General features: G+C 39.8%; 1 protein-coding gene across 11 annotated transcripts in view; it reads left to right on the top strand.

Moving 5' to 3' along the window:
- Positions 1–27,045, top strand: part of LMO7 (LIM domain 7) — a 166,452-nt gene that overhangs the window by 119,694 nt on the left and 19,713 nt on the right. For 5 of the 11 annotated variants that reach the window (XM_075590980.1, XM_075590976.1, XM_075590974.1 and 2 more), the window contains 12 exons: positions 119–286; positions 588–1,292; positions 3,372–3,401; positions 9,029–9,146; positions 10,309–10,457; positions 12,307–12,964; positions 15,570–15,854; positions 18,159–18,273; positions 18,921–19,082; positions 20,633–20,817; positions 21,733–21,784; positions 25,282–25,338. In XM_075590980.1, coding sequence (XP_075447095.1) covers positions 119–286; positions 588–1,292; positions 3,372–3,401; positions 9,029–9,146; positions 10,309–10,457; positions 12,307–12,964; positions 15,570–15,854; positions 18,159–18,273; positions 18,921–19,082; positions 20,633–20,817; positions 21,733–21,784; positions 25,282–25,338 — 2,684 coding nt within the window. The remainder of the gene's footprint in view (positions 1–118; positions 287–587; positions 1,293–3,371; positions 3,402–9,028; positions 9,147–10,308; positions 10,458–12,306; positions 12,965–15,569; positions 15,855–18,158; positions 18,274–18,920; positions 19,083–20,632; positions 20,818–21,732; positions 21,785–25,281; positions 25,339–27,045) is intronic. The other 6 variants (XM_075590979.1, XM_075590977.1, XM_075590978.1 and 3 more) reach the window with 6 other exon arrangements.

Raw genomic sequence — 27,045 nt, 5'->3', positions numbered from 1 at the left:
GACATACTTATTTATGTAATGTGTGTGTGTATACATCCCTTCTTAAAGAACCTAAATTCTACATTACAAGATTAAAACATTACTTTTCATCTTATTTTATCTTGTAATGGATGTACAGTAAGAGATCTGCAGATGAGGACTTCAGCTGCTTGTGCACACCTGGTCTTGGATCAGTGTTAAAGTTCCAAAATGATTCGATGTTGGATAAAGACTGGATTTCACAATCTGCCACAAACTCATGCATTAAAAATGAAGAAGCAGGAGTGGATGCCTCTGAAAAGCCAAGGTTGATACAATTGCATGATTTTGCATGGCTGTCAGTGTGTCCATATGTGCCAGTGACATGTGGCAAAGTCAACAATTAACTGCTTAAATATTTTAAGCCATTGCTTCTTGATATAGCCATGCAAGATCAAGTAGTGACATAAATTAATGATACATACCATGCATGTGTTACACTGTTTCTATAGAAACATATATTTAAAAACCTATTTATACAAAATCCTATAAGTGGGTTTCATCTTTTCAATTGTGGTTACCATCATCCATTTTCTTTCCTTTTTTTTTTTTTTTTCTCGCTATATTAGTCAATTTATATTACTCCAGGCACTTCAAAAAATATCTGCAGACTTGCTGTCTTCTGAAGCTAAACCCAAATCTGACCCCACATCTGGTCCTAGAGTTGTAAAATCTTGTAAGAGTCCATCCTTTGCATTGGAAGATCAGATGAAATACAGAATAGGCGAAAATATGTGGCCAGATCTTGAAAATGATGATTTGTTTGCAAGAAAAACAGGAATGTTCCATCCACACCAAGTCGTCAATCTTGGAATACCTTTAGCTCAAGTGTCTGAACTAGAGAATGACATTGTCCTCCAGCCCAAACGGGAGGAGTCAGAGCTTCCAGATTTGGTGAAGGATGACATGATTGTTCGCAGAATTCAATCAGAGCCAAAAGAGGTACATGTGTCAGGAGCCCCAGACAACTACCACGCTGTGCCCTTCCCAGAGCCATGGACTCTGCCCGAAGAAATACAGTCCAAATTCCTTAGTGTGATAAAAACGCCAGAATCTGGTAACGGTCATCAACATAGACGGGTCATACTCGAGCCTTCGGAAAAACTAAAGAAAGATGACATGTTGACGAGGAAAGTTAATCTGTGTCAAGCTTCTTATTCTACCAAGCCAAATAATTTCACTCCGGGTCCCTGCAGTGAGGACGACCTAAGAAAATGGGAGTCCATAAGGGAGGCCAGCAAAATCAGGCACAAGAAACGACAGATGGTTGAAAGGTCAGAATGTTTCTATCCAGATAATTTTTAAAATGTGACTTTTCGTGTTCTGGATTGCATTTTCTGGATATGATGCATGCTTGCAGTGTTTACTATTCTTTGTGTTTTGCGGTGATACCAACAGCACTTTGAAAAAGGACAGCAATATGATAGGATGGAAAACTTTTTAGGACACCAGCAGGACTTTAAAAAAGGTCTATTCAGCCAAAAATACTTCTTGATCTGGAAACAATATGACCTATAACAATTGTATGTTCTCTTCATTTAATAGAAATATGTTTAGTAAACCAAATTAGTCACATTGTTGGTATTTTAGATTATTTTCTACATATGGAACAGAAAAGCTCAACTTAAATTGGTATGCGAACGTCCTATTTAATATGCACAAATATATTCTAGCAGCTTGGCATACTTTACAGCAGCAATCCATTACAATGAGAGCCTGCAGTTCTTATTTGTGTTTGTCCTCCCATGGTTTGGGAAAAGATGTCAGATGATAGTTTAATGGAGATGTTACTGGAAAACTTCTGCAGGGATGCAGACTGCTTTCCTGGGACCCTGGACTATTTTCGAATGGGCCCCTCTCTCCCCCCCCCCCATGTCAGCGGTTTTGCAACCCACTCCCCCCCCCCCCTTTTACAGTTCCTCACAAGTCCCTTACTCTTCCCATGTATTTCTCTTCCTCCCCCCTCTCTCTCACTCTTTCTCCCCCCCCCCTCTTCGCTCAACAGCTCCTCACAAGTCCCTTACTCTTCCCATGTATTTCTCTCTTACTCCTCCACCTCCTTCTTCCACCCCCTTTCTCTTCACACACACTCCACCTTTCCATCACTTAATTGCCCCCCCCGATACCTGTACAGTTCCCCCACAATATAACTTCCTCCCCTGAAATATACCTCTTTCCCCAAAATATAATACCCCCTCCCCCTATACACATGATACAATGCCCCTCCCCCTCATACACCTACCTACCTTCTAGGGTGGTCTAAGGCCTGTGTTGGCCTCTTTCCCACGCCGGGCCTCTCTCCACCATGAGAGGAGCGGGAGAGAGGCCCGGCCTGGCAGAAAACGGACCTCACAGCCAGACGTAGAAATTGGGTTTGGCTGGACCCAACTTCTAGTGCTGATATCCCTCTGTAACCGTTGGGCCCAGGACACTTGTCCTGGGTTCCCCCCCCTGTTGGCGGCACTGAACATCTGTAAAACATATCTGTACGTTCCAAACATTAACACATTCCTGCCACATTGCCATTAATAATGGGCCACATTGCCATTAATAATGACCTTTTTCATGCTTTTCTTGCAGAAGGAGAATCAAAAATGAAAACGTTATTTACGTATAACAATGCTCCTGTAGTAATGATTGATGTGTTTGTATACCTAAGCTCAGATTCAATGCACACGCACTACTTTAAATGTTCATGTTGCGCTGTTGCTCAGAGGAGCAGATTGAAAGTGGAATTTAAAGATCTGAATCGGGGGAGATGAAGAGACTTTTAAGCACAGGGTATATGTAAAATGCATCAGAAGAAAAATCAACAAAACAACATTAAATCCAATTTCAAAAGCAGGGAGTGGTTAAAAATCAATAGTGAAAAATTGTATATGCATATTTTGAATATTACTATAAATATGGTGTTTTTTTTTCTCTTCAGTATAGAGTCAATAAAATACGATCAGGGTGAAAAAAAAACAAGGGTTTTTTTTTTCTGACTAAACATAAACCGGTGCTAATTTACATTAAATTACCTCTAGTACTGTTTTATGCGCTGGTATAGAAGTAATTCTAAGATTTAACGTCTTCAGTGCTGTGGGGGAAGGTATGTTTTCTGATTGAATTAAATAATGCTTGTTGCATGTTGGGAGCTTATTAATTAATTTATTTTGCCTGCTGCAGACACCAAAAGTGTAACGATGACGCTTACAAAGTAGTTTGCGTCGTTTCCTTAGCTCTATTACAGCCCCATATAACCAAATGAATGATGCGTTTGATACATTGTAGCCTGTTGTGTCTCTTACTTGATGGCTATCTTGAGAGAAAGTCAATACAGTATAAATATTTTGTTTCTGGTTTCTCAGACTTCTGGAAAAGCGTTCCGTTAGCAATGGGTAAGTCAGAGGATGCAAGTGCATTATCGCTGCAGCTGGTTGTCTTGTATTTTGCGGTTGCTGAGGAAGTTGTGTGACTATGCATGCTGCTTTAAGCTGCTATACTTGGCCATAGTAGTTAAGTGTAGTCTCTTTTCAGAAAGTGTTTTGTGACTCTGCTTTCTCGTGGCTGTTTGTTTTTACCATTAATAATGTTGGATAGCTACAAATAAACAGGAAGGGAAAATAGCCCGGAGATCTCAGATTGCACGTCAATTTTAACCCTTCCAGACCTGGATATGTTCTGTGGCACATTGCTGAGGAAAAGCATTGCAGGCCTTGTCCAATGCCCTCAAGACTGGTGTTTCACATGATTAGTGACTGGATTATCAGAATACCAATATCTGTAGCAATGTTTTTATTGGTTTAAACAATGTTTTTTTTGTTTATTTGTTTGTTTTTTAACTGCAGAGTTTGCATGGCAACTGTGATATTAGTTGTTGAAAAATCAGTCTGCCTTAGATCTTAAAGTGGGATCATATGCTTTGGGCCACTCCTATTCATGCCCCCCCCCGCAGTGACATAAATACTGTGCCTCTCATTAATCCCCACAATGTGAGGGGCATCGGCAACTTCCCCAACTTGCTGCGGGCCTGACAGCAAGCAGAGGCAGTTCTGCACGTCCCCGCCCCCTTCCCCTCTGGTATACCTGGTTACCGGCACCGGAAGACGGATCCCACTTCCACCCTCTTCACTACCTCTACCCCAGACCCCAAAGAAAAATTCTAAAAAGTGGGGATTGTGAGGAGGGGGTTGGGGGGTTAGAGATGGAGAATAGTATGAAAAGAGCGCGATACAGTAGAACAAGGTGTGAGAGAAGGGGGCTCCGGTTGAAACTAGTTTTTTTTTTTTTTTTTAAACCTTCTTTTGGGGGGGGGGGGTGGAGCGGCAGCTATCTTAAGTTCCCCTGTGCCCAATTGCCCCCCGAAGCCTTAATCCGATGGCTTTGTCTTAAGCGATAGTGGCTGTAAAGTAAAAGTTTTTCATTGCTTATAACATTTTAAAGTTTATTTTAGTATTTTTTAAATTTAACATACCAGTTTATATACTATAGAGCAGGTTACGGAGTCGGGCTGTTTCAAATTATTATTTTTTTTCCTGCTAGATAATTCATATTTGTCCCGTTTTAACAATGAACCACACCTTTCTAATTGGTATTGGAATGCACACTAGCACTTTAACTGACAATGTTAATGGCCACGGCTTAACTAAGCTTCCATGAAAGACCAATTGAGAACAATGACATCTTATTCATGAACTGTAACCACTGCATTTCTCTCTCCTTCACATTTTGCCCCTCATGTTGCTGCTGGGGCAGTGTTAAAGTATGCACAAACCTGGTGATCAATACAATAAAATCACACGCAGGTAACTGAAACCCAATTGCATCACAGGGTAGTTTGGAAATGTATCCTGTAGGCCAGGAGTGCTCAACTCTAGTCCTCAAGACCTGCCAAAAGGTCAGCTTTTAAGGATATCCCAGCTTCAGCACAGGTCAAAGACTGAGCCACCAGTGTTGAAGCTGGGATATCCTTAAAAGCCTCTGTCTCTGTGTGTCTCTGTGTGTCTCTGTGTGTCTCTGTGTGTCTCTGTGTGTCTCTGTGTGTCTCTGTGTGTCTCTGTGTGTCTCTGTGTGTCTCTGTGTGTCTCTGTGTGTCTCTGTGTGTCTCTGTGTGTCTCTGTGTGTCTCTGTGAGTCTCTGTGAGTCTCTGTGAGTCTCTGTGAGTCTCTGTGTGTCTCTGTGTGTCTCTGTGTGTCTCTGTGAGTCTCTGTGAGTCTCTGTGTGTCTCTGTGTGTCTCTGTGTGTCTCTGTGTGTCTCTGTGAGTCTCTCTGTGAGTCTCTCTGTGAGTCTCTCTGTGAGTCTCTGTGAGTCTCTCTGTGAGTCTCTCTGTGAGTCTCTCTGTGAGTCTCTCTGTGAGTCTCTCTGTGAGTCTCTCTGTGAGTCTCTCTGTGAGTCTCTCTGTGAGTCTCTCTGTGAGTCTCTCTGTGAGTCTCTCTGTGAGTCTCTCTGTGAGTCTCTCTGTGAGTCTCTCTGTGAGTCTCTCTGTGAGTCTCTCTGTGAGTCTCTCTGTGAGTCTCTCTGTGAGTCTCTCTGTGTGTCTCTCTGTGTGTCTCTCTGTGTGTCTCTCTGTGTGTCTCTGTGGAACTGGAGTTGAGCACTCCTGCTATAGACTCGTCCCTTCTCTCTCAGCGTTTGCCCTTGTGCCTCGTGTGGATAAAACCTGTTACTGCTGGAGAAAAATGCAAAACGTTATTTTCTTTGGCAAAGATCGTAAACAGCCAAGTGAGGATGACTTACTATATTCTGTCATTTCTTACTCCAATCTCTAGTTTGACTTTAGCCTGTTTATCTAATGTACTAGTTACTCTGCTAAATACAATAAGACCATCAGTTATCTCACCCTATATTCAGCCGGTAAGTGAATAATATTAATGTTAGACTAACATGGGGCACGTTTTTTTTTTGGGGGGGGGGGGGGGGAGAGGGGTGGTTTGCATGGGTAAAAGATACCCACATCTCAGATAATAGAAGGTATAGGCGCACATTTGTCATGTGACCGAACAGGGTTTTGCACCCGTTGTGGCGTAACGCTTACTAAAATCAATAGGAGTTACGCCAGACTGGGTGTGATAACCTGTACCGGCACTTAATAAATGTGCCCCAAAGAGAAGTGGTCCCTTTCAGTCTGTAATTACTCAAGTAATTAAACTTGGGCCATGGGAACTGCATGATGCATAACCTTTTAAACTAAACTTACACCAGACACAAACATAAGGTGGTGGTAACGCCGCAGCACATTTTATTAAACCATCATATAACAATACATGACTCAAACCCTTACATAATGAAGTTAATCTCTCGCCTCCCAGCCAGAGAAACATATTTCCTACATAACAATGGCTGCGCCTCCCAGCCATGAACCTAAATTACCATTTCAACCAAACCTACAATTTAACCATTCCCGAGATCATGCTCTGAAATAGCCCCTTTGCAACCTTGTGCTGCGTCAAATTAACCACATTATTTTTTATTTGATAAATATAACCTATAAACGTATACCAGCGGGGAGTGAAGAGTGGGAATCTTGATTCCTTCTTCAGAGGTGTGTGCTAATATCGTGTCTATCTTTCTATCCCATATTCCCGCCAAACTTAACTCCTCCCTACCTACCACTCCACAGCCATTGATTTGAACCTTAGCCTAGCAACACACATTCTACCAATCCCTAAACCAGTGCAATCTTTTTTCCCCTGCGCCCCCCCTGCCGGCTGTCCTGCTCTCCGCACGCCCGCCTCCCGCCCTCCTTACCGTGGTTGCCGGTGTCTGGGCGTCATGATGTCACTTTGCCATAGCAACATGACCCCGTTGCCATGGCGACGCATCTCCAGATGCTGGCTGAACCACGGTAAGTAAGGTTTACAGAGGCCTTCTCCGCTTCCCCAACATTTAGTTTAAGTGCCTCCGGGAAGAGCGCGGGCCCCTTTAAACCCCACGCCCCCCGCAGACAATCTCACGGCCTCCAGATTGTGCACCACTGCCCTAAACACTTGCCTTATCTCGACCTTGTATCAACCTACACCTTTTCCACCTAAATCACTAGCTTTCTATTAACCAATCATCTTTCGACCCCTGTGACCGAGGAGAATCAGACGTCAACCCCAGTCCATGTCGCCCTAATGCCAATTGCCTCTGGAGCTTTCATACATTAGTGTAGCTGTGTACATGCAGTTTTCAGATTTTTCACATTCCTTCTCTGGGTTTGTAATCGGTCATCTATCCCCATCTCAGATAAGAAATAGGAAAGTAATGCTCCTTGAAGAGAACACCTTGAATATTACCTGTACAACCGGCCCCTCTAATTGCACTACACTGCTGTAAATGATTTGCATGAACGATGAGGATAAATGCAAATTAAGTCCCTGTTTACAAAGGCAAAACATTTTACACATTCCACATTGTATAACTACATTAACCTTCCATGTCCAAAAAGCAACACATACCGGTAAGTAATTCCTACTGTCACACTGACTTAATGATTTCAGTAGATGTATCGGGGAATTTCCTTACTGTAAATCTAGTGACCTGTATAAAGCAAAAGAGATGCACACGGTTAAGCAACGGCTTAAGCAGTAACTGGTGTGATTAAATTACTTTTTTTGGTATTTGTCTTTTTGATTTTGTGCAAAATACATGTCTAGGTCCTTTTATTTTAGTTAGTGTGATATCGACATAGACGTTTATGGAGGAGTGTTTAATCGGCTTCAGCCACTGAATCCTCAGTTGACATTCATTTTATGAACATCTCCACTGCCAATGGGTCCAGCAATGTGGCACTGTTACTGGCACGTTTTGGCATTGAACAAATTAACCTGTTTCTTGCAATAGCAGCCTGCATTCTGATTGGTAATTTGTCGTTATTGGTGTTGATGAGAAAAGCATGTGCTTTATCTTGGTGAATGTTTGTGTGTGCATGTGTGTATATATATATATATATATGAATGTTTATATACACCTACAGATGTAGCAAGACTTACACTTCCCGTGACTGCGAGACGGTGCAAGATGACACTTTGTTGTCCGCGGCTCGTACGCGGGCAAGCACAGGCTCATCTGCGGTGTAGCTACAGTCAGACGGCATAATTCTAATTCTTAGGGTAGTTCAGCACCTGTGACCGTCAGGCGGCACACTGAAAATCTTCACCTATGATACTCTTTGGCCACGGGGGAACCACAGATTGCAAATAAATGCTGGTGTTTTGCGGCACCGAGTCAAGTAAGTCTAGCTACATCTGTGCAAATACCGGGTTTAGTTGGACTTGTGCTTAATGCTTATTGAATATTCGAAGATGTTTATTTTATTTGGTGCAACTGCTAGACTTGTGCGCTCCGCTTCATTTTGTTGGTTATTTATCCCTGGTTGATTTTGAAGTTCAGTCACACTAATTCAGGCCCTTGTGCATTAACACGTGCACTTGCCTGCTCTCTTGTTAACCCTATTGCAGAAAGAGGTATGTGAAACACAATGCAGGGTAGTTGTCACAGGCTCCCCCCGCATTGCGTAGGCCAGTTTTAGCTATTTTGCCACTTTTCTCTTCTCGTCTGCATGGTTTAAAAAAAAAAAAAAAAAGTAATTAAAAAATTAAAATTCTGAGCTAATGTGTTAACCGATTTTTATTTGCAAGGCACAAGTTTTTTGTTTCGCTTTTTCCCCATTTCAAATAAAGCTGCAACGTGTCTTCAGACAAATTCTTGTGTGTGCAGAGGTTTTGTTGTTGAAATTTAATTTCCCTGTACTTATTGGACACTGCAATACCTGCCAATGATTTGTGACTGCACTGTTGCCCGAGTGTTTTATCTAGCTGTATATGACATATTACCGGAAATGTTAAGCTCTATGATGCAGTTTCCAAGCAGTTTTGAGACATTTAGCACTCTGCGCTGTCTCACTGGGGCGCATCGCTGTGAAGGCCTTTTGAAGAATAAAAAAAAAAGCCTCGATCATTGGAACCCGATAATCTGACCCTTCAACCTCCAAATCAACTTCGGACCGTAAATATTAAATTTTGTGTTTTTTACTTTTCCAAGGAGTAAGTCATTGGAAAATTTAGATGCCGAGGAGCTTCCGAATCCGCCCCAAATAGCCGTGGAAGAAATTGTAAAGATAAAAAGTCAAATCCAGGAGCAGGATCAGAAGTGGCAAAATGTAAGTATTTTGTAAACTAAGCATTAGTGCCACTTTGTTTTTCGATTTCATGATAAATGGCCACAATTCAAAATACTTTGTAGCAAAATGGTAGATTAAAAGGATCCACCCACTCAGCTGGTATTGAAGTTACGTGCACTAGGGTAAGGTACAGTCATTTGTCAAGAGGCAGAGGGTAAACAGCAACCAATTACATGCCCTAAACTGCCTGGGGTGTAGAAGGGGTAACACACAAATGTAGCCGTCTGAGCGATAAACACCACTGTGTGCCATACTAGCAGATACTTTGTTTTGAGAGGGTAAAAATACATTTTAATGGTCTATAGGCAAATATTAAAAATAATGCAGGCAGAATAGAAAAGGGACCACTATACTCTTGCTGTGGGATTTGACTCCAGCAATTTTATAGTGGTCCCTTATCTATTCTGCCTGCATTATTTTTAATATCTGCCTATAGCACCATTAAAATGTATTTTTACCCATATCCATTTCTCATTCGGTTTTATTGTTTTAGGGCTTCTCAAAACAGTAGTATACCACACAGTGGTGTTTATCGCTCAGACGTGTCTCGCTACATGTATGTTACCCCCTTCTACACTCCAAGCAGTAATGTAATTGGGTGTTCCTTTCCCTCCGCCTTTTTGTAGGGATTAACCTCTTCACAAATTTACTTTGTAGCAAAAGCACACTGATCACTCTAGCCTGGGTCCTGGTACCAGCTCGGCCACCAAAGCCATGTGAGAACCTGGAAAAACCACCTTATGCCAATTGTTAACCGGCTTTATGTTCACCTAACTCTGAAATGCAAACTGTAAACTCACATTCTTTTGCTCTGATAACTGTTTTTAGCAAAGTGCTTAGATTTGTGCTTGTCTTTTTGCTTGAGCCTGGATCAGGTTATCTAGCTTTAGCAAGGATTTTGTCACTCGACTAGACTGCATGTTATCACTACATGAAATATCAGGTGCTCTGTTTATAAAAGGGCACACGAGGGATTGTCTGAAACTGAGCAAATCAGATTTAGGAGACACTGATAATGTCTAGCTAGAGAAACTGGGTATGTGACACTAGAGAATAATTCGGAGGAGATCTCGGCTGTGCAATACATGTCATTTTTGCTTCATAGACAGATCATTAGAGAGAACCTAATATGTGTTTCTAGGATCTGGCAAAATGGAAAAATCGCCGTAAAAGCTTCACATCAGACCTTCAGAAGAAAAAGGAAGAGCGAGAGGAAATTGAAAAGAGAGCTTCAGGAAGTGAAAGTTCGGAAAGATCAGTCAAAACATACAAAGAAATGCAACTGAACAGGTAGGAAAATCTTTGTTCTAAGTAAGAATAGTCAGAAACCCGAATTAGTTTAAGAACCCCCAACCCCCCCCCCCCCCCCACTCATTATATACATCTAAAACAGGGGTGCGCAAACCTTTGGCTGAGAGCATGTAAGAAGTTAGAAGCCTCACGCCTCGTCCGGCATTTAGTTGAAATGCCTTGGGGGATGCGTGCGGGGACTCTAACTGCCACGCCTCCCCCCCCTAGAAAATCCCGCGCACCCCTGATCTAAAACATTAACAACTTTTTTTTCTTTGGGGAACATGCTCTAAAATGTCCATCCAGGCATACTTAATAACACAATTAAACAGGGTTATTAAAGATGGATAGCAAAGCTAGATACGTGGTGAGGAATCGTGAGTTAAAGTATAAATGTGTTTTCTAAATAGTTTGCAACACTTTAAAAATCATTTTCCTAAAGAGATTAAAATCTAAAGTGCATTGTCCATGGCTCTGCTACAGAGTGACTTGTCCAGGGTCACAGGACGCTGGCACGGATTCAGATCTATGCATTGTAACTTGCAAATAAAAATGCAGTGCGTGATCAGGATTTTGGAGCCTATTCTCTATATTGCTGTCATAATATACATTAAAAGGAGAAGGAGCAGATCTATATAGGTAAGCGAGAGACTTGAAAGGTTAAGGGCCAGATATTCGTCTTTATTTGAAGGGGAGATCTCCCTATTGAAATTGCATCTCATCCTTTGATAAATCAATTTTGAGGGTGTACAATGAATCTATTGAAAATAAACGGCCACGTGACAGACAATCTGACAATCGAATGTAAAACCAAAATTTGCAATCTATTGAAATGTATTGCCAAGTCCATAAGATTTTTCTTTGCCCTTTTACCTTGTCACCGGCGTTTCTGACGTGGCGTCGCTTTGCCATGGCAACACGTGACCAAACGACGCCATGGTGGCGTGTCGTCAGAAGCCGCCATAGACGAGGTAAGTAACATAGAGAGGCCTCACGTGCTCCCCCGGCATTTCATTTAAATGCTTTGGGGAAGAGTGCAGGGCCTCTGTAAGCGCAGCACTCCTTGTTCTAATGTACGTTAGAGTGCGACTGGGAGGAGTTACTTGATGCAGTACTATAACAATATATGTAGTTTTGTGTCCCAGGTTATATCTTTTTTTCTTAGATTTGTGCAGCAGCAAAACAACCAGATCAGAGGTCACATAAGCTCATCTACAATTATCTCAAATGTAGGAATAACAAGTGTTGCTAGCATTAAATCATATTTTCTGCAACTTCCATTCATTAGCCTCTAATATGTGGAAAATAGAAACAAAGAAAAGGTGAACATTTACCAAGTACTGTGTATATCTCCCTTTGTTCTTTTCCCATGTGTTATTATGCTACATACAGCAGCAGTGGCCGTTATTCGAACAAATCACGTAGCCGTTTTCATGTGCGCTGCTGTACTCCACGCAGCATGAACGCGGCCAATCGCCCCAGGCACCCGCGCTGATCGCGATTGCTTTGGTGAATTTCATGGATTCTGTATCTTTGAGTGCAATGAAATGAATGAATTGCAATGTGTACAGTACTGTGCTACTGTGTCAATTTAAGGTGTTTAAAAACCAGAACTCTAAAATGCCATTTTCTGCACTCGCCTGCACTCGCGTCTTAAGGCGGTACGGTTGGAAGACATCCCACGTCATGACATCGGTATTCCGATGTACACAACGCGTGAAGCGTTCGAATAATGGCCGCTGCAGCTGTTTGAAGAATATAGACTTTAAAAGTAGAGTTAAACCCTTTTCCCATTATAATGTAAAGTTTGTGACCTGCCGAGAATGACTTTCTTTTATTTTGTGTTAAGGGAGAATAGAGATCTCGACGACAGCCCACAAATATCAGAACACAGAAGGCTGTATTCATCAAATGAGGAAGTCTTTAGTGACGGAAAACCTTCTTCCAAGTCATTGCTGCAAAAAAGTTACACTACCAGTGAAGTAGATGTACCATACAGAATGAAGAAAGAGGCGTCTTATACCTCTCAAAAGCCGGAAAGAAACAGTGACGTAATACCACCCAAGCCACTAATTGAATTTAATACTGTAAATGAATCAGATGCTCATTACAGAATTGAGAGCGACACCACTAACACTGTGCCGATTTCTCAGAAGTCAGAGGAGCGTGAAGGAAAACCTCTTTCCAAGTCGGTGCATGAAAAAAGTTACACGGTTGGAGTCGATGCACCTTACAGCGTTAAGAGCGAAACAACTTATACCATAAAGAGTTCCGAAAAGCAAGAGCCCTCCAAACCTGCCGACTCAAGCAGCCTGTTAGACCGACAGGGTTCTGCCTCTTTGCATTCATACAATTCAGTGAATGCACAAAATAAGCCAGCTGTCTTTTCAGCTGCTTTGCCAAGAAGTTACCAGAAACCAGATACTTCAAGAAAACCATCAGTGGTTACCCCAAGACCTTTCAGTATCCAATCAAAAGGAGTCTCTTCAGTTCCCAGATCCTATACGGTAAAAAGTTATTCCATCTCCAATTGCACTGCAAAGTTATGAGCACTGGTTGTTTAAGTTGCATACCCACACATTTTTACAGCTTAGTTGATTAGTTTAACTTGTGGACCCCTTGGAGCTGATACATGGTCCTCTTACCAGAGCCCCTGATTCCCAATCACCAAATGCTTGTCTACTAGGCAATCCTCCTCTAGTGGACCACACAATAGCCGCAAGGGGCCCATGATTTGCTCTCGTGTGGACAACTGAAACGTAATTGTGACCCAATGGACATATTTGTAGTTTGTTTCAAAACCGGTGCAAAAAAAGATGTACTGTATCTTGGGAACCATGGGTGCAAGATTGCTGGGGCACCAGGGATCTGTAATGGGGGTCCCCCTGATTTATGCAAGCGTGCAAAAAGAAAGTGGAGGGAATTGCTGCTTTAAGTTAATATTCCTATGTTTTTCACTATGAAACGAACAAAACAAAGCCTTATTTTTTTTGGTTCAGAGTTTTAAAAACCAAAAAAAAAAATTCCTTTAAGTTGTCCTAGTTGGGCAGTCAATTATTTTTCATCAAGAGGTTTATTTGTAGTCGTTTTAAAAACATTATTTATGTAATTTGTACGCAGGTTTTAATTGGCGGTAAATATAAATGTAACATTTCTTTGCATGGTTGTGGATTTTCTAAAAGTTTGAAATTGTAACTGAGATCACTGTCATTTGTGACCTACAGGTCCTCATTTAGGCAATATCCCTCATCTTGACCTAGCAAAAGATGTTTGCATTTCAATTTTGCTGTTGTGCAATTTTATATAGCCTTCAAGGATGGGGAAAAAACCTCCAGCAAGATCATACATGTCCCATGACCTATGTGATTTAGGGGTGCAACCCCTGTTAGTTTGCATAAGTAAGTTGTTGAAAACAACTGAACAGTGTAATTGCCTTTAAAACAAACATTTGGCTGTTCTAGAGTCTTTGGACATTTACAAGAATTGCCTTGTTGACAGTGCCCTGTAATGGTGTGAGTACTTGTCAATAATGTGGTTACTCAACCTCTAGCTCTGTGTCCTTATTAGAGCCAATAAAGATGTGCAAAAAGAAAAGATGGGGGTGCTGGTTTTTCACACAAGGAAGAACAGTAGCTAGAAGAAATAAAGATCTTCCAAGGTCTCCTCTTACCATATTTTCAAACAAAATGTGAAAATAATTATTTAGAGATGCTTGGTGGCATCTAGTTTATTTGAACAGGTGTCCATCACCCAGATGTAATTCCTTAAATATGTATTTTGGTTTTAGGAGGGACATTTACTGTAAATACAATATATGTTGCTTAATGGTATTGGGGGTTTAGATGTATAGTCCTATTTAGGAATAAAGTGAACTCCTCTTGGCTCTCCTGTTGCAATGATAGTCATCAGATTTAGATGCTCTGTTCCTGTCCTCAGCCCAGCTATGATGAGAATACTTAAAGCTACAATTCCACATAATCGGCCAGTTCAATTTCTTAGAGCCCCTGAATGGGGAGATGTTTGTCAAACAAGTGTTATCTATACACCTACTGTATGCCACCCTGTCCTTATCAGAGAGCCAATACAGAAGGGGAAGGGGGTCTCTGGCTGTACAAACACTTGCTGAATATACAGTAATCTCACACAACAGGGAGTAGCCAGAGGGAATCAAAGCCCACCCTAGTCTAATTTTGAAAAAAAAAAAGAAGTAAACAAATACTATAGGTGTCAGATTAGGTTAAAAAGTGCATCAATTACAAAGATGAGATTCTTTAGACACATCCCTAGATCTAGTTCATGTTGGATTTAGGAGGGATTGCCCCTTTAACACACAGCACGATAAACAAAAGGCAGTTAGGTAAGGCATCTGAAACAACTCCCAATATTTGTTACAGGCCTTTCAAACGTTAATAGAAAGGCTTGTACCAAGACTAAACCCATAAAACACATTATTACTTTACTTTGGTCTAACATGGGAGTTGCACATTTTAAAGGGCAGTCCTGTCTAGGATAAGTGATCCAAGGATAGTGGCACAATGAATTCTTTTTAATGTAGTTACTTGACAACTTTATTTAAAAAAAAATTGTATTTTTAGATTGAAAGAAAGTTTATCGTTTTTATATTTTTCATGGTAAAAACGCTGAAAGCATTTACCATCTTTATGTAGTGTCTTTTGGTGAGGAGACTTTGGTAGTCCTTTTAAACTCAGGTAAATTGTTAGCTTTATCTTTTGTTTGCAATGCAATTACGGTGCCATCATTAGTCAAGCCGTGACATGCTTAAATTCAGTGTTCCTGATGGAAAGCGACACATTGGCGTTTCGCAAGATACAGATAAGTAATTCAGCTACTTTAAGGGTAATTGAATCTTTCCAAGGGTGCCATTTACACTGAGAGGTTATTTATCTTTTTTGACGCTCTGTTGAGCTGCCCCTATAAAGTACGGTGCTATATCTCAGCAGTGTTTTCTACTAATCAATGTTTGCTTTGATTAGTGTTCTCTTATTAGACACACATTTTTAAATAATTAAATGTTCCACGTGGCTGAGGTTATTACATTGAATACTTTATTGCATGAAGAGTTGATTTTTAATAGAAGGCACTCCTTTTCAGTTGAATGATTCGCACAAGTACAATGGAGATCTTGGAGCTTCAAAGAATGGTTCAACATCCAACGCCCATTCCAGACAAGGCTGCGATAGTCCCAGCAGTGCTCAAAAAAGTGAAGAGGATGATGCAGAGGAGCAGGTGAAAGAAGACACTAGAAGAATAGCACCTTCTATGGCCTCGGCTCCGCCCAGTATTATACCAGATAACCGAACTGTCTCAGAATCCGTTACAGTCATATCTTCTGCAATATCTAGAGGCCTACAACAAGGCAGGTCTCCAGGACCCATGGTAAGTTGAAACATGGGCATATTATTGGTTACATCTAATTCTGTGTAAATATATCTTTCAGCAAATGTGCTAGGAAAGAAATAGGCTGTTTAGTTTGGAGTTTTTAAGTTTCCTTCCTCTGTATTGTAGGAAATGTGAACTCGGCAGTATCTGATAAAGTTAATTACTTAAAAAACAAAAAAAAAAAACATTGAAGACCTTGAAAAGAGTCTCTTTTAGCAATGTAGCCGTACCTTCCATTGTGAATGTTTGTTGGTCGTGTGCGGTTATGAGTTGGGGAAGTGACTCATTCTTTAATGTTTCATCATAATAAGACACATTAAAAGCCCGGTTATTGTCCCTGTGTGTTTATAATTTCTTGTTTTTCGAATGTACATGTAGTTCACACCTGTTCTGGCATGTATCATTTACACTTTATCAATTCAAGCATAAACTTTTTTTTTTTTTTGCATCAGTATTCTTACAATTTCCTATTTTCTACCATCCTTGGTCCTCTTGTGAACTTATGGCTTCCAGTTTGTTGGGAAATGGGACTGTGTTTTAACTACTCACCTATCCGCTTAGGTGCCCATGCATAAGGTGCCGATATTGGATATATTGCTCCCGTTCTAGCGTTGACTCCTATTCAAGTCAATAGGTGTTAACCCGTACCGGTACTTGATGCATGTGCCCCATCGTATGTAAAATACTCATACATTGTCTATGGAGACTAGCAGTGTGTGGCCTAAAACATACCCTTTCAATATGATCACTACGCCTGTACATGAAAATGCATGTTATTGCTTCGTAACCACGGGTTAGAGCAGAGGGCTGGTAGAACATTTCTTTTATGGCATAAGGATTGATGGGTAGTGCTACTGTAAGATGCTTAAAATATTAGCAAGGAGACAGTGATGTCACGTTAGAAACATTAATTATACCTCATCTGGAATACAATGTTTTTCTGGTGGCCACATATCCAAAAGGATAAAGGCACAGTGTAAATGGTCCAAACCCCCTGCCCCCCATATAAAGACAGCATAGGGGTTGTGCAACTAAAGTACTATAGAAGTAGAATAAACAATGAGGGGTGCAAAAAGGTGGATATGACCAACTTTATAATACCTGAAAGACAGATATAAAGTACAGTAAGATACTGGAAAGAAGCATTTCTTTAGAGAAAAAAGCAACACAAGCATATTAAGTGGAAGTACTTTCCTACTGAAAGTGGTAAATGCATTGAGTGGCCTTCCAGTACATTCGGTGTGAGAAAATTCAGTAAAAGAATTTATCTTTTTATAGACACCAATTTGCCTTACAAGGGTGTTAGATGTAGTACTTCTGTTCAGAACTTGAGCGGTTTTGCAGCAAGAATGGAAAATGCTACAAAACTGGATTGTCCCATTTGCCATAGTTAACGGTAACTTTCTGTTAATGTTCCTAAGAAAAATCAGTTTTCCCTCAAATTGCATTAATATTGACCCTTCGTCACTTCCTTTACACAGGCATATTATTTAATATCTTGGGTCAGTATTCTAATAACTTTATACGGCATCTTTAGTATTGCGTGCTTGAGAAATCATAAGAATGCGCATATTTCACATTTAGAAACTTGTATTAATGTGTACCCTGAGGGGTTTTGTTTTACTTATTTTCTGTCTGATCCTATGTAACAGTTCATTGTACAGTCCAGGCACATGCTGCTGCAAGTGCAGGAAATTAAACTTTCAGAAGTTATTACATGGTGTACCAATCAATCACTTATAGACTCACTTGTCACTCATCTCTGTTCCTTGTTGGGGGCGACGGGGGAAATAAATGTAAAAACAAACTTGCTATTTTTTTTCTTTTGTGCAAGTTGTGGCTTATATATTTAAATGTGTTTGGTACATCGTTACACAGTAAATGAGGTTAAAAAAAATGACATGTCCAAGTTCAAACTATGCTAGAGTTTAGAAGACGATACTCATCCTATATTTGTATTTATTTAACTTTGTTCCTTTTCAATTCTTGTATTTGTATTTAGATGATTCAAAGGGCACATAACCAGTGTACATTCTTATTTACTGTAGCAGTGTTTGTTCTAAAATAAGAACGAGCAAGTGTTTCTCCATACAGAGTATTTTCTTTTTTGCTCAAAGCGCCGAAGAGTGAAGGGAATCGTATGACAAATACAACTAACGAAATGTATCCAGAAACCTTTCTCATGCGTTCAGTGTGTCACTGGATAATTAAAGTGTATATTGTGTGCTGGTGGATAGGCTTTCTTGCCTTTGGAGGTCGGTGACACTAGATACCCAAGTGTTTTTATTTGTTATTTCCCAGGACCAGTACAGCGACATGAGAATCAGCATTAACCAGAAACCTGGAAGCACTCACGACTTTGGCTTTAAAATAACTTGGAATAATTCTGGGGTTCTGGTGAAGTCTGTCGATGAAGGTATAGCTGCTCAATCTGTTTTACATTTACTTTCTGAAATTCTCAAAGTTGTTGATTACAGTAGTTTGTCTATTACAGGACGAGGAGTACATGAAAAGATACACTGGTATTATGTTCACCGATTAGTTGAGTATCTATTTACAATTGTAGAATAATTATTTTTGCGCACACTAACAGTGTACGCAGCGCTTTACAAAATACAGGGAGAATAAAATACAAGGTTGATTCGGGCACAAAGTAAATGACCACATATGGCAAAAGGGGCACCTGTTCTGAAGAGCTTACTATCTAAGGGGTTTATTGGGAGACTTCTAGATAGTTGGACTTAAAAGTGTATTTATTGAAATTGTTAATTTAATTTTCACCTTTTATATTAATATATACATGTAAATATACTTATTTTGATTATCAAGTAATGGACTTTTTACCTTTATTTAAATCTATCTCTGTTACTGACCATAATGGCCTAGGTCTTGGTTCTTATTTGCATGTTAAAGATAAAAATGAAAATAAAACTTTGCATTTGAAAATGACATGTTTGTTTAAATATTTCCATTGTTATGCCCACAATACAAGAAGTGTAGTGAGAAAGAGTTTAAAGGTTGGGCTGGAAAACGGAACCTATACTTTGATGTGGTTGTTTTCAGGTAGCCCAGCAGAGTTTTCTCAGCTGCATGTAGATGATGAAATTGTATCGCTCAACGGCACAAAGGTTTCATCGATGGACTACAATCATTGGAGAGAAGTCATGGACGGTGCACTAGAAAATGGAAACCTGACCATGGATGTAAGACGACATGGAACAAACGGTGAGTTTCACCAGCTATCTCGGCTTATTCTATAAAGGCATTGAATGTGTCCTTCGCTAAAGATGGGCACGCTACTCTCTCTCGGTACATTGCTCTCATGGTCTTCTTTAAAATAGTTGTTTTGGGGGTTTCAGTGTTTCAATGAATCTAGATTTAGTGTTTGGTGCTAGAAAAGCTACAGACTGGCCACAGATGCATTTGCAGTTCAATCATTACCAGTCATATTTTATACAATTCCACTTTTATATTAAAAAAAAAAAAAAAAAAAAATGCTGAAACCCCTTAAAACATGTTTGCATGTATTTTTTGTGTGTGTGTATACACATACACACACATACACACATACACAAGCACACATACATAACCACAAATACACACACACATACACACACACATACACACACACATACACACACACATACACACACACATACACACACACATACACACACACATACACACACACATACACACACACACACACATACACACATACACACATACTCACATACACACATACACACATACACACATACACACATACACAACCACACAAATACACACACAAACACACACATACACACACACACACACACACATACACACATACACACATACACGTATGTGTGTGTATATATATATATTATATACACACATATATTTATATATATATTTATATATTATACATACACACATGTGCACACGCTTAAGCAAATATACTTAAACTTTTGATTTAGATAGAGATATTACATTATGTACTCCATTTGTATTAATACATAAAATAATAAAGCTATTTGGTTGTCTGGTAATCAAAAAGCAGCTGCATCTCAGTAAGGTAGAACTTTTTAAGCCAGTTGTGTACAAACATGAGGAATTCTGGCATAATGCGCCCAGTACAATATTGTACTACAATGTTTGATGTTATCAAATGTGGTGTGATACCATTGCAGCCAGCCACATACAGTATATCTAAAAATACATTAAAGGTGTGGCAGGAAACTTCCCTGCAGTATAAGTCCTAAAACTCCCTTTGCTGCATAATGCAATGCAAGCCCTAAAAATGTTTCCTATAATAATGCAAGGAGCAACATTTATTTGCATTTGCAGATCATGTGAAATTTTACTTGGTTTCATGTCACCTGGAATCATAGAAATATTATCTTTGCAATGATAATGTCTGTCTGAATAAGGATCTGCTTAAGTAAATAAACACCTTGTAATCCATTTCTTATAATCGATTTCCTTTTTATCAATGCATTGTCATTATCCAGTCGTAATGCTGTGTTTTGGTCCCAATACCCGGCTGGCTGTACAGGTGATCATACCGAGCTGTAGGGTATTCTAGTAAACTCGTTGCATTGCTGCTGAGGCTAACGCTGTTACTGCATGCCTGGGAAGGTGGTCTTTTTGCAGAAATCTAACCATGTCTGATACTGTGCTTATTTCTGCTCGCTTCATCCTATTTTGTGCCGTCCCATGTCTGTGTATTTTCATTAACTTTGTTCTTCGTACTTTGCCGTTTGTTGCTGCATTCAATATTTACCAATCAGACTGGGGCAGAGACCCACCTTCCCTGTCATATAAAAGCCATAAAACCCTCAATCTGACCAGTATGGATACCAAACTTGTAGGTTCTCCTGAAAGTAAGTGGATTGATGCAAGTTCTGGCGTCTATAGTTCAACCAGACCTTCAAACACAGCACTGAAAAACAGCATCCCCGAGTCATCTACAAATGTAAGTTGATTTTATTGTTTTTCTTTCTTTCTGAATGCTACTGTAAATTTGATTACTTGCTGCTGTTAGTGAAGCTGTTAACATGTTCAAGGTAACAGCATATATAGATAAGTAAATAAAACAAATTCCTACCGTATTTGAAATATTAAAATCGGTCTTTCATGCTTTGCCCTGATTACTAGCAATTGATTTACATACAATTTTGTAATTGGATTCTCTCTTTTTTTTATTTTTATTTTTTACCTTTGTCCTGCCACATTTCTAGAAGCTGTTTATGGGGTAGTTAAAGTAATTGTAGCTGTGGGGCTATACACATAGCAGCTTTTAGGACAGTGGCAGAATAGGTAGTAATCTGAAAGGTGACACTCTGTGTCTGGGCCACCAGTCCATATTAGGGACTGAAGGTGCAGCGACCCCTTTGTGAAGCGCCCATTCCCTCCCCCCCCCCTACTTGGGCTGAATGAAAGTAAAATAATGATATATAAGTAGAAATGAGTAGTCTTATGAACGGAGCACAAAATGTTCTGTATGTCACTAGCAGTAAATGTGATATATACGTTGAGATAAATACAGATGCAGCTGATGTTGCACCCATTACTGCGTGACTAGTTTGTAAAACTCGCATGATGCTACTCGGAGTTCTATTGGAGCCATGGCAAATTGCATGATAAACATTGCAACATTGGTAATGCAATATTGTACGATAACTGGTACAGTAATATCGGATATATATATTTATTTATTTTAACTTGTATTCAAACAAACACCAGATTGGTAATAAAATAAAATGTATTTTTGCCACAATAACGCAATAAATTTTAACCCAATTTCTATTGGGAAAAATATTTTGGGAACAAAATAAGAGATGATGTGATTTCACATAGAAGCTAACAATGTCCTTGTTTCTTTTCTTAGAACAAGGACGCACAAGCAAATGGAATAAAAGATCCAAATTCTAAACCAAAAGGTAATTTATAGAGCTAGTGTAGGAAAATTGTTGATTTCCTGATGTTAGTCATTCCTATTATTTTGACTCTTCTTTTGTAATTATGCGACATGAGTATATTAGTCTAATTTTTCATAGCATCCCCCCCGCCATTGCTTAGAGACAGAACTTTTGTACCTTGTGTGCCTTGTTTAAATATCTCATGAGTGTAATGTACTATACAAACAATTGATACTCATTGAAGAGCTTTCACACAGATCCTGTTGCACAGAGGGAATTAGAATTCAGGTTGAGGAGCCCCGTGGAAAATAACAGAATTGTGTTTTACTTTATTCCCTTTACCAAGTGACCAAAGTGTACTGTAGTGATGGGTGGATTGTTTTACAAAAAACGCAATGTTCCTCTTTTTACCGTAAAGATGCAGTGTCCGCTGCCTGCCCTCATTTATTTGTATTAGATTAAAATGAAAATTTTCAAAACGTCTCAATGCTGAGAAATGTGCCAAAAATGGACTTCAGTGCAACATGTTTGCCACATTACTGCAAAATGTCACGATATTTGCCAGAATTGAGCAAAAATGGCAGTATGTAAAGGGCCATTTGATCTAATGCCATTTGCTTCTCTGTTGGAATTTGTAATGTATATGAACTCTCAGTGCTTCTTAGACATCAAAATCTACTTCTTCCCACTATTCTCACCTGAACCTTCCACCCGTATCCTTGTCTGCCTTACTGAAATTTCCACCTGGATGTCCTCCCACTTCCTACAAATTAACCTAGCTCAGACTGAAGTCCTCTACTTTCATGCTCCCTCCTCCCTCCCATCCTCAACAATCCCCATATCCCCCTCCCATTCTGCTCACAACCTTGTAGTCACTGTCGAACATTTCCCACTCCTTCACCAAACATCACCTCCATCACAACCACCTGTCGCTACCACCTTTACAAAATAAGAAATATTCATCCACTCATTTTCGTCTCCTCAACCAAACTTCTCATATTCACCTGTCTCAGCAACTGTAACTCCCTTCTTTTCGGTCTTCCCCTCTACTTATCCATACCCCTCCAACGCCACCTCCTCTCCTAACTACTGGCTAGCCATCCTACAACGTTCCCTCTTCAAATTCCTCACCCTGGTCTACAATTCTCTCCATGGTCTAGCCTCCCCTTGCCTTGCAGCACTCATCTCTCACTACACCCCTTTCCGTCCTCTTCACTCGACTGCCCCAAGCCCCCTTTGCTGTCTCAATTATGATAATTTGCCATACTCGCCCCCGCCACTGGTACAAGCTCCCCCTCCCTAACTACTGTATCTTCGGAAGCCAACTCTTCATCACATTTTACGATACCCCATTAACCTCTTTCTATCCCATCCCCACCCTCCCCAATGCCCATGATCTCCCCTGCCATCATCCCTTCCTAAAGTCTCTCCAAAACCCTGCAAAGGAACCCACCTCCACGATCCAATCACCTCCACTGTCAGACTCATCACCATGCCACCGACAACTAAATCCAGAGACCTGACCCCAACTCCTGCCCACCAAGCAAGCGCTCAATGCACCTGACCTATAGCCTGACAATAATGTTCCCACCCCTGCCTACTACAAAGACATCTTAACAATTACTCTACGCCCATCACATGAAATGTTTCATATGTAACCCCACCATTAGTTAGTAAAACAATGTACGGCGCCAAGGATAACGGCACTTTTATAAATAAATGCGTGGCAAATATTTAGGTTTGCAATTTTCCGAGAATTATTTTCCGCTAAAAATGGCAAGAGAAAAGAAACAAGTGCGCGCTGATCTCAATGACTCCCTGTTAAATCCCAATAGTATGTCCGTCCTGCTGCTCGAAGTTCTCCCGTGATCAATGGGGCCACCTGGAGTACAACAAACACACAACGAGCACATAGAGGGACACAATCAAAAAAAAATATTGGTACTTTATATAAAATATGAACAAGTTCAGAACTTACATGAATAACATCTCGTAAAAATATTCTCCCCGCATCAGGGACATGTGGTGCATCTGGAGCCCTCACCCCCTGATGAAGTAAAACATGTAGGGGTATTCAGGATCTCATTTATTGTTACGTCAGGCGTCATCCCCAACCCACGAGGACGCAACGACCGGCATTGCAGCTGTACTGTAGCTCCTCCGCAAAAACTGGGACTGACACCGGGACTTTTTTCCTTTGGCTGATTTTCCATCTACACCCAGAGAGTAAGGGCTCCAGATGCACCATCATGTCCCTGATGTGGGGAGAATATTCTTACGGGATGTTATTATTCATGTAAGTTTTTAACTTTTTCATATTTTATATACTTACATGAATAATAACATCCCGTAAGAATATTCTCCCCACATCAGGGACATGATGGTGCATCTGGAGCCCTTACTCTCTGGGTGTAGATGGAAAATCAGCCAAAGGAAAAAAGTCCCTGTGTCAGTCCCAGTTTTTGCGGAGGAGCTACAGTAAAGCTGCAATGCCGGTCGTAGCGTCCTCGTGGGTTGGGGATGACGCCTGACGTAACAATACATGAGATCCTGAATACCCCTACATGTTTTACTTCATCAGGGGGTGAGGGCTCCAGATGCACCACATGTCCATGATGCGGGGAGAATATTTTTACGAGATGTTATTCATGTAAGTTGTGAACTTGTTCATATTTTATATAAAGTACCAATATTTTTTTTATTGATTGTCTCCCTCAACGCTCTTTTTGTGTTTGCTAAAAATGTTGAGCAAATTTTGGCACACAAATTGCACGTCCCATTCATTCATTCCTTGTGAACTTCCAAAATAATGCCTCAACTTATGCCTGAAATGTAATGAGCTTAAAAGTATAACACGTTGTCCATGCAATGTCTCAATGTGTGTGAAAATTACAAGTCCCTTGTGCTTTCATTGTACTTTGGTAGGTTACAGCTTTTACTTTTGAGTATGATTAACTATTGCATGCAATGAAAAAAAAAAAAGCACACAAGAAAGCTGCATTGACGCTTTATCAAGATTTAGTTAGACCTATACAGTATTTGAATTTATAATTGGGCAAATATAGGTTGTAGAGGTTTAATTTATAATTCATAATACACCTTAACCAGTTGAATCATTTTGGATTTTTCCTAAACTCTGACATTTAACAGCTATACTACAGTATATCGTGACGCTCCTATTTTAAGCTTAGAGTGAAATATTTTAGATGTTCATACGAAGAAGAGAATTGCTTTAATATAGTGGTATAATTATAGAAAAAGTACAGATTTACACTCTTGGTGATATTAACCTGCAGTGCTGCTTTAATGAGGACTTTGATGTACTGAACTCAAAAGCTTGTGCTTGCTTTTATATAAATACATTTCCACCACTCTAAATGTGTAAATGTGTTTTGTTAGGATGAATGTTGAGGATTGTTGTTAATATAGATTTTTTTTCTCCCCCCTACCTGCTGGATTACATTGAGAGATCAAACAAGTGTTTTGATGTGCATGTGTTCTTTGTATTTCTCAATTAGAATACGAACCCATTTCTTTGAAAAACTATAAGAGAAGGTCACAATTTTTTGAGCAAGGTAAACCCCCCTAAGTAACATTTTAATGCCCTGCTTTATACTGGTCTTCCTAGCTATTCTTTCAAGTCTAACAAAGCCTATGGTGTCGGGTTCTAAGCCTCTCTGCCACTGTTGCCTTCCAGTGAAAGCAACATATAACCCATTTGTTCTTTCCTTAGGGTCATCTGGTTTTTCTTACAGTTCATGGGTCTACTTATGTGGTAATGGGTTTCTTTGTGTTCTGACACCTACATCTTGTTTTAAATGATGTACTGTTGAATAACCTTCACTTCTTTAAAAAGAAAAAGCCTGTGACGGCATAACATCAAACATACCAACATACATTGTAACGGGGAAGTGCCTGTGAAAAGTATGACTAATTTCTCATGTTTAATATGATAGTCCCAGGCAGTGGAAGTCCATAGTAGGAAGCTGACCAGCTCTGTGTGTGTATTAGTGATGCACACTATCACTAGTTCAGTTTTAATAACATTTTACAATATTTCTTTTAAAAGCAGAGTTTTAGAACAGTGTTGTAGTCTTTACAGACCCTCCAACATTTTGCACATAAATAGGGAACATTGTAGTTGTGCTGGATGGAGACACTACAATGAGATTTCAGGGAAGTCCCCTATCTTACCACACACACACACAAACGTTAATGTTTAATAGGTACAGCTAGTGCGACCAAAAGCAGTGTATGTGCTAGATGGGTACAGTTAGAGGATATCCCATTGGGTTAGTTATACTCTATTGTCTTAGACACTTGCACCCATTGTAGGCCCTTAGCTATGTGCAACCCCACATAATAGCAATATCTAGTGAAAAAGTAAAATGTAGGTGTGTGTGGTATTTTTAATATGTAACCATTGAAGAATTTGATTTGCTTTTGACAGTTGGACCCAAAATCTAAACCGTTCAACATAACGTATTGCCAAATTCTTTATAATTTAATACATTATACCTTTGCTATAGGGTTGCTGTTGGCTCATATGGAACTTCGGTAATAGTGAAGTAATTTCAAAGTTGCAGCCACCTGGATTCAGCAGTTTTTTCTAATTGTCCTCCAATTATTTTTTTCAACAATATTTCTAAAAGTTTTTTTTAAATAAATGAAATATAGCCACTCTAAATTAAAGAAAAATAAAGGCAGTTTCTTTAAAGTAAGTTTTCAGGATTTTAGACATCGGAATGCTGTTACATAGAACAGTGACTAAACGCTTAGAGAATTGAGTTTAACTTGGACCAAGAAAGAGTAGATGTGGCTCTCAGGCTCGAGGGATGTCCTCTCCTCCAGCAAGTAGGACAGTACAACTTAACACAGAAGAGAATGCAATGTGAAAGTTGGACTTAAAACAAAAGGACATTCATCTTCTTGTAAAAGAGGCTTTTACCAGTCATTTCTTTACTCTTCTTGTCAGCCACTTACTTCAGAGACATGAAAAGATAATATGCAGCCAACGATTAGTAGACATCAGTCTGGTGATGTGACTCTTGCTGTTCTTACCGGATTAAGGAATGTCTGATAGTTGCTTATCGTGTATTTTTTCACAGGACCATTCAGTCATTCTTTTTTCAGTATTGCATGGCACAGAGTAGGAAGAAAGGGTTTGGCCCGTCATTTGTTTGTATATTCTAAAAAGGAAAGCATTTTAAAAACCAAAAAGCAATTACTTCGACTTTTACTACAAATAAAATTATTTTTATACTGCATTCAAGTTTGAATAC

This window comes from Ascaphus truei, chromosome 3 (genome assembly GCF_040206685.1).
Source record: "Ascaphus truei isolate aAscTru1 chromosome 3, aAscTru1.hap1, whole genome shotgun sequence".
NCBI lineage: Eukaryota > Metazoa > Chordata > Amphibia > Anura > Ascaphidae > Ascaphus > Ascaphus truei.
This window is presented reverse-complemented; position numbering and strand designations above follow the sequence as displayed.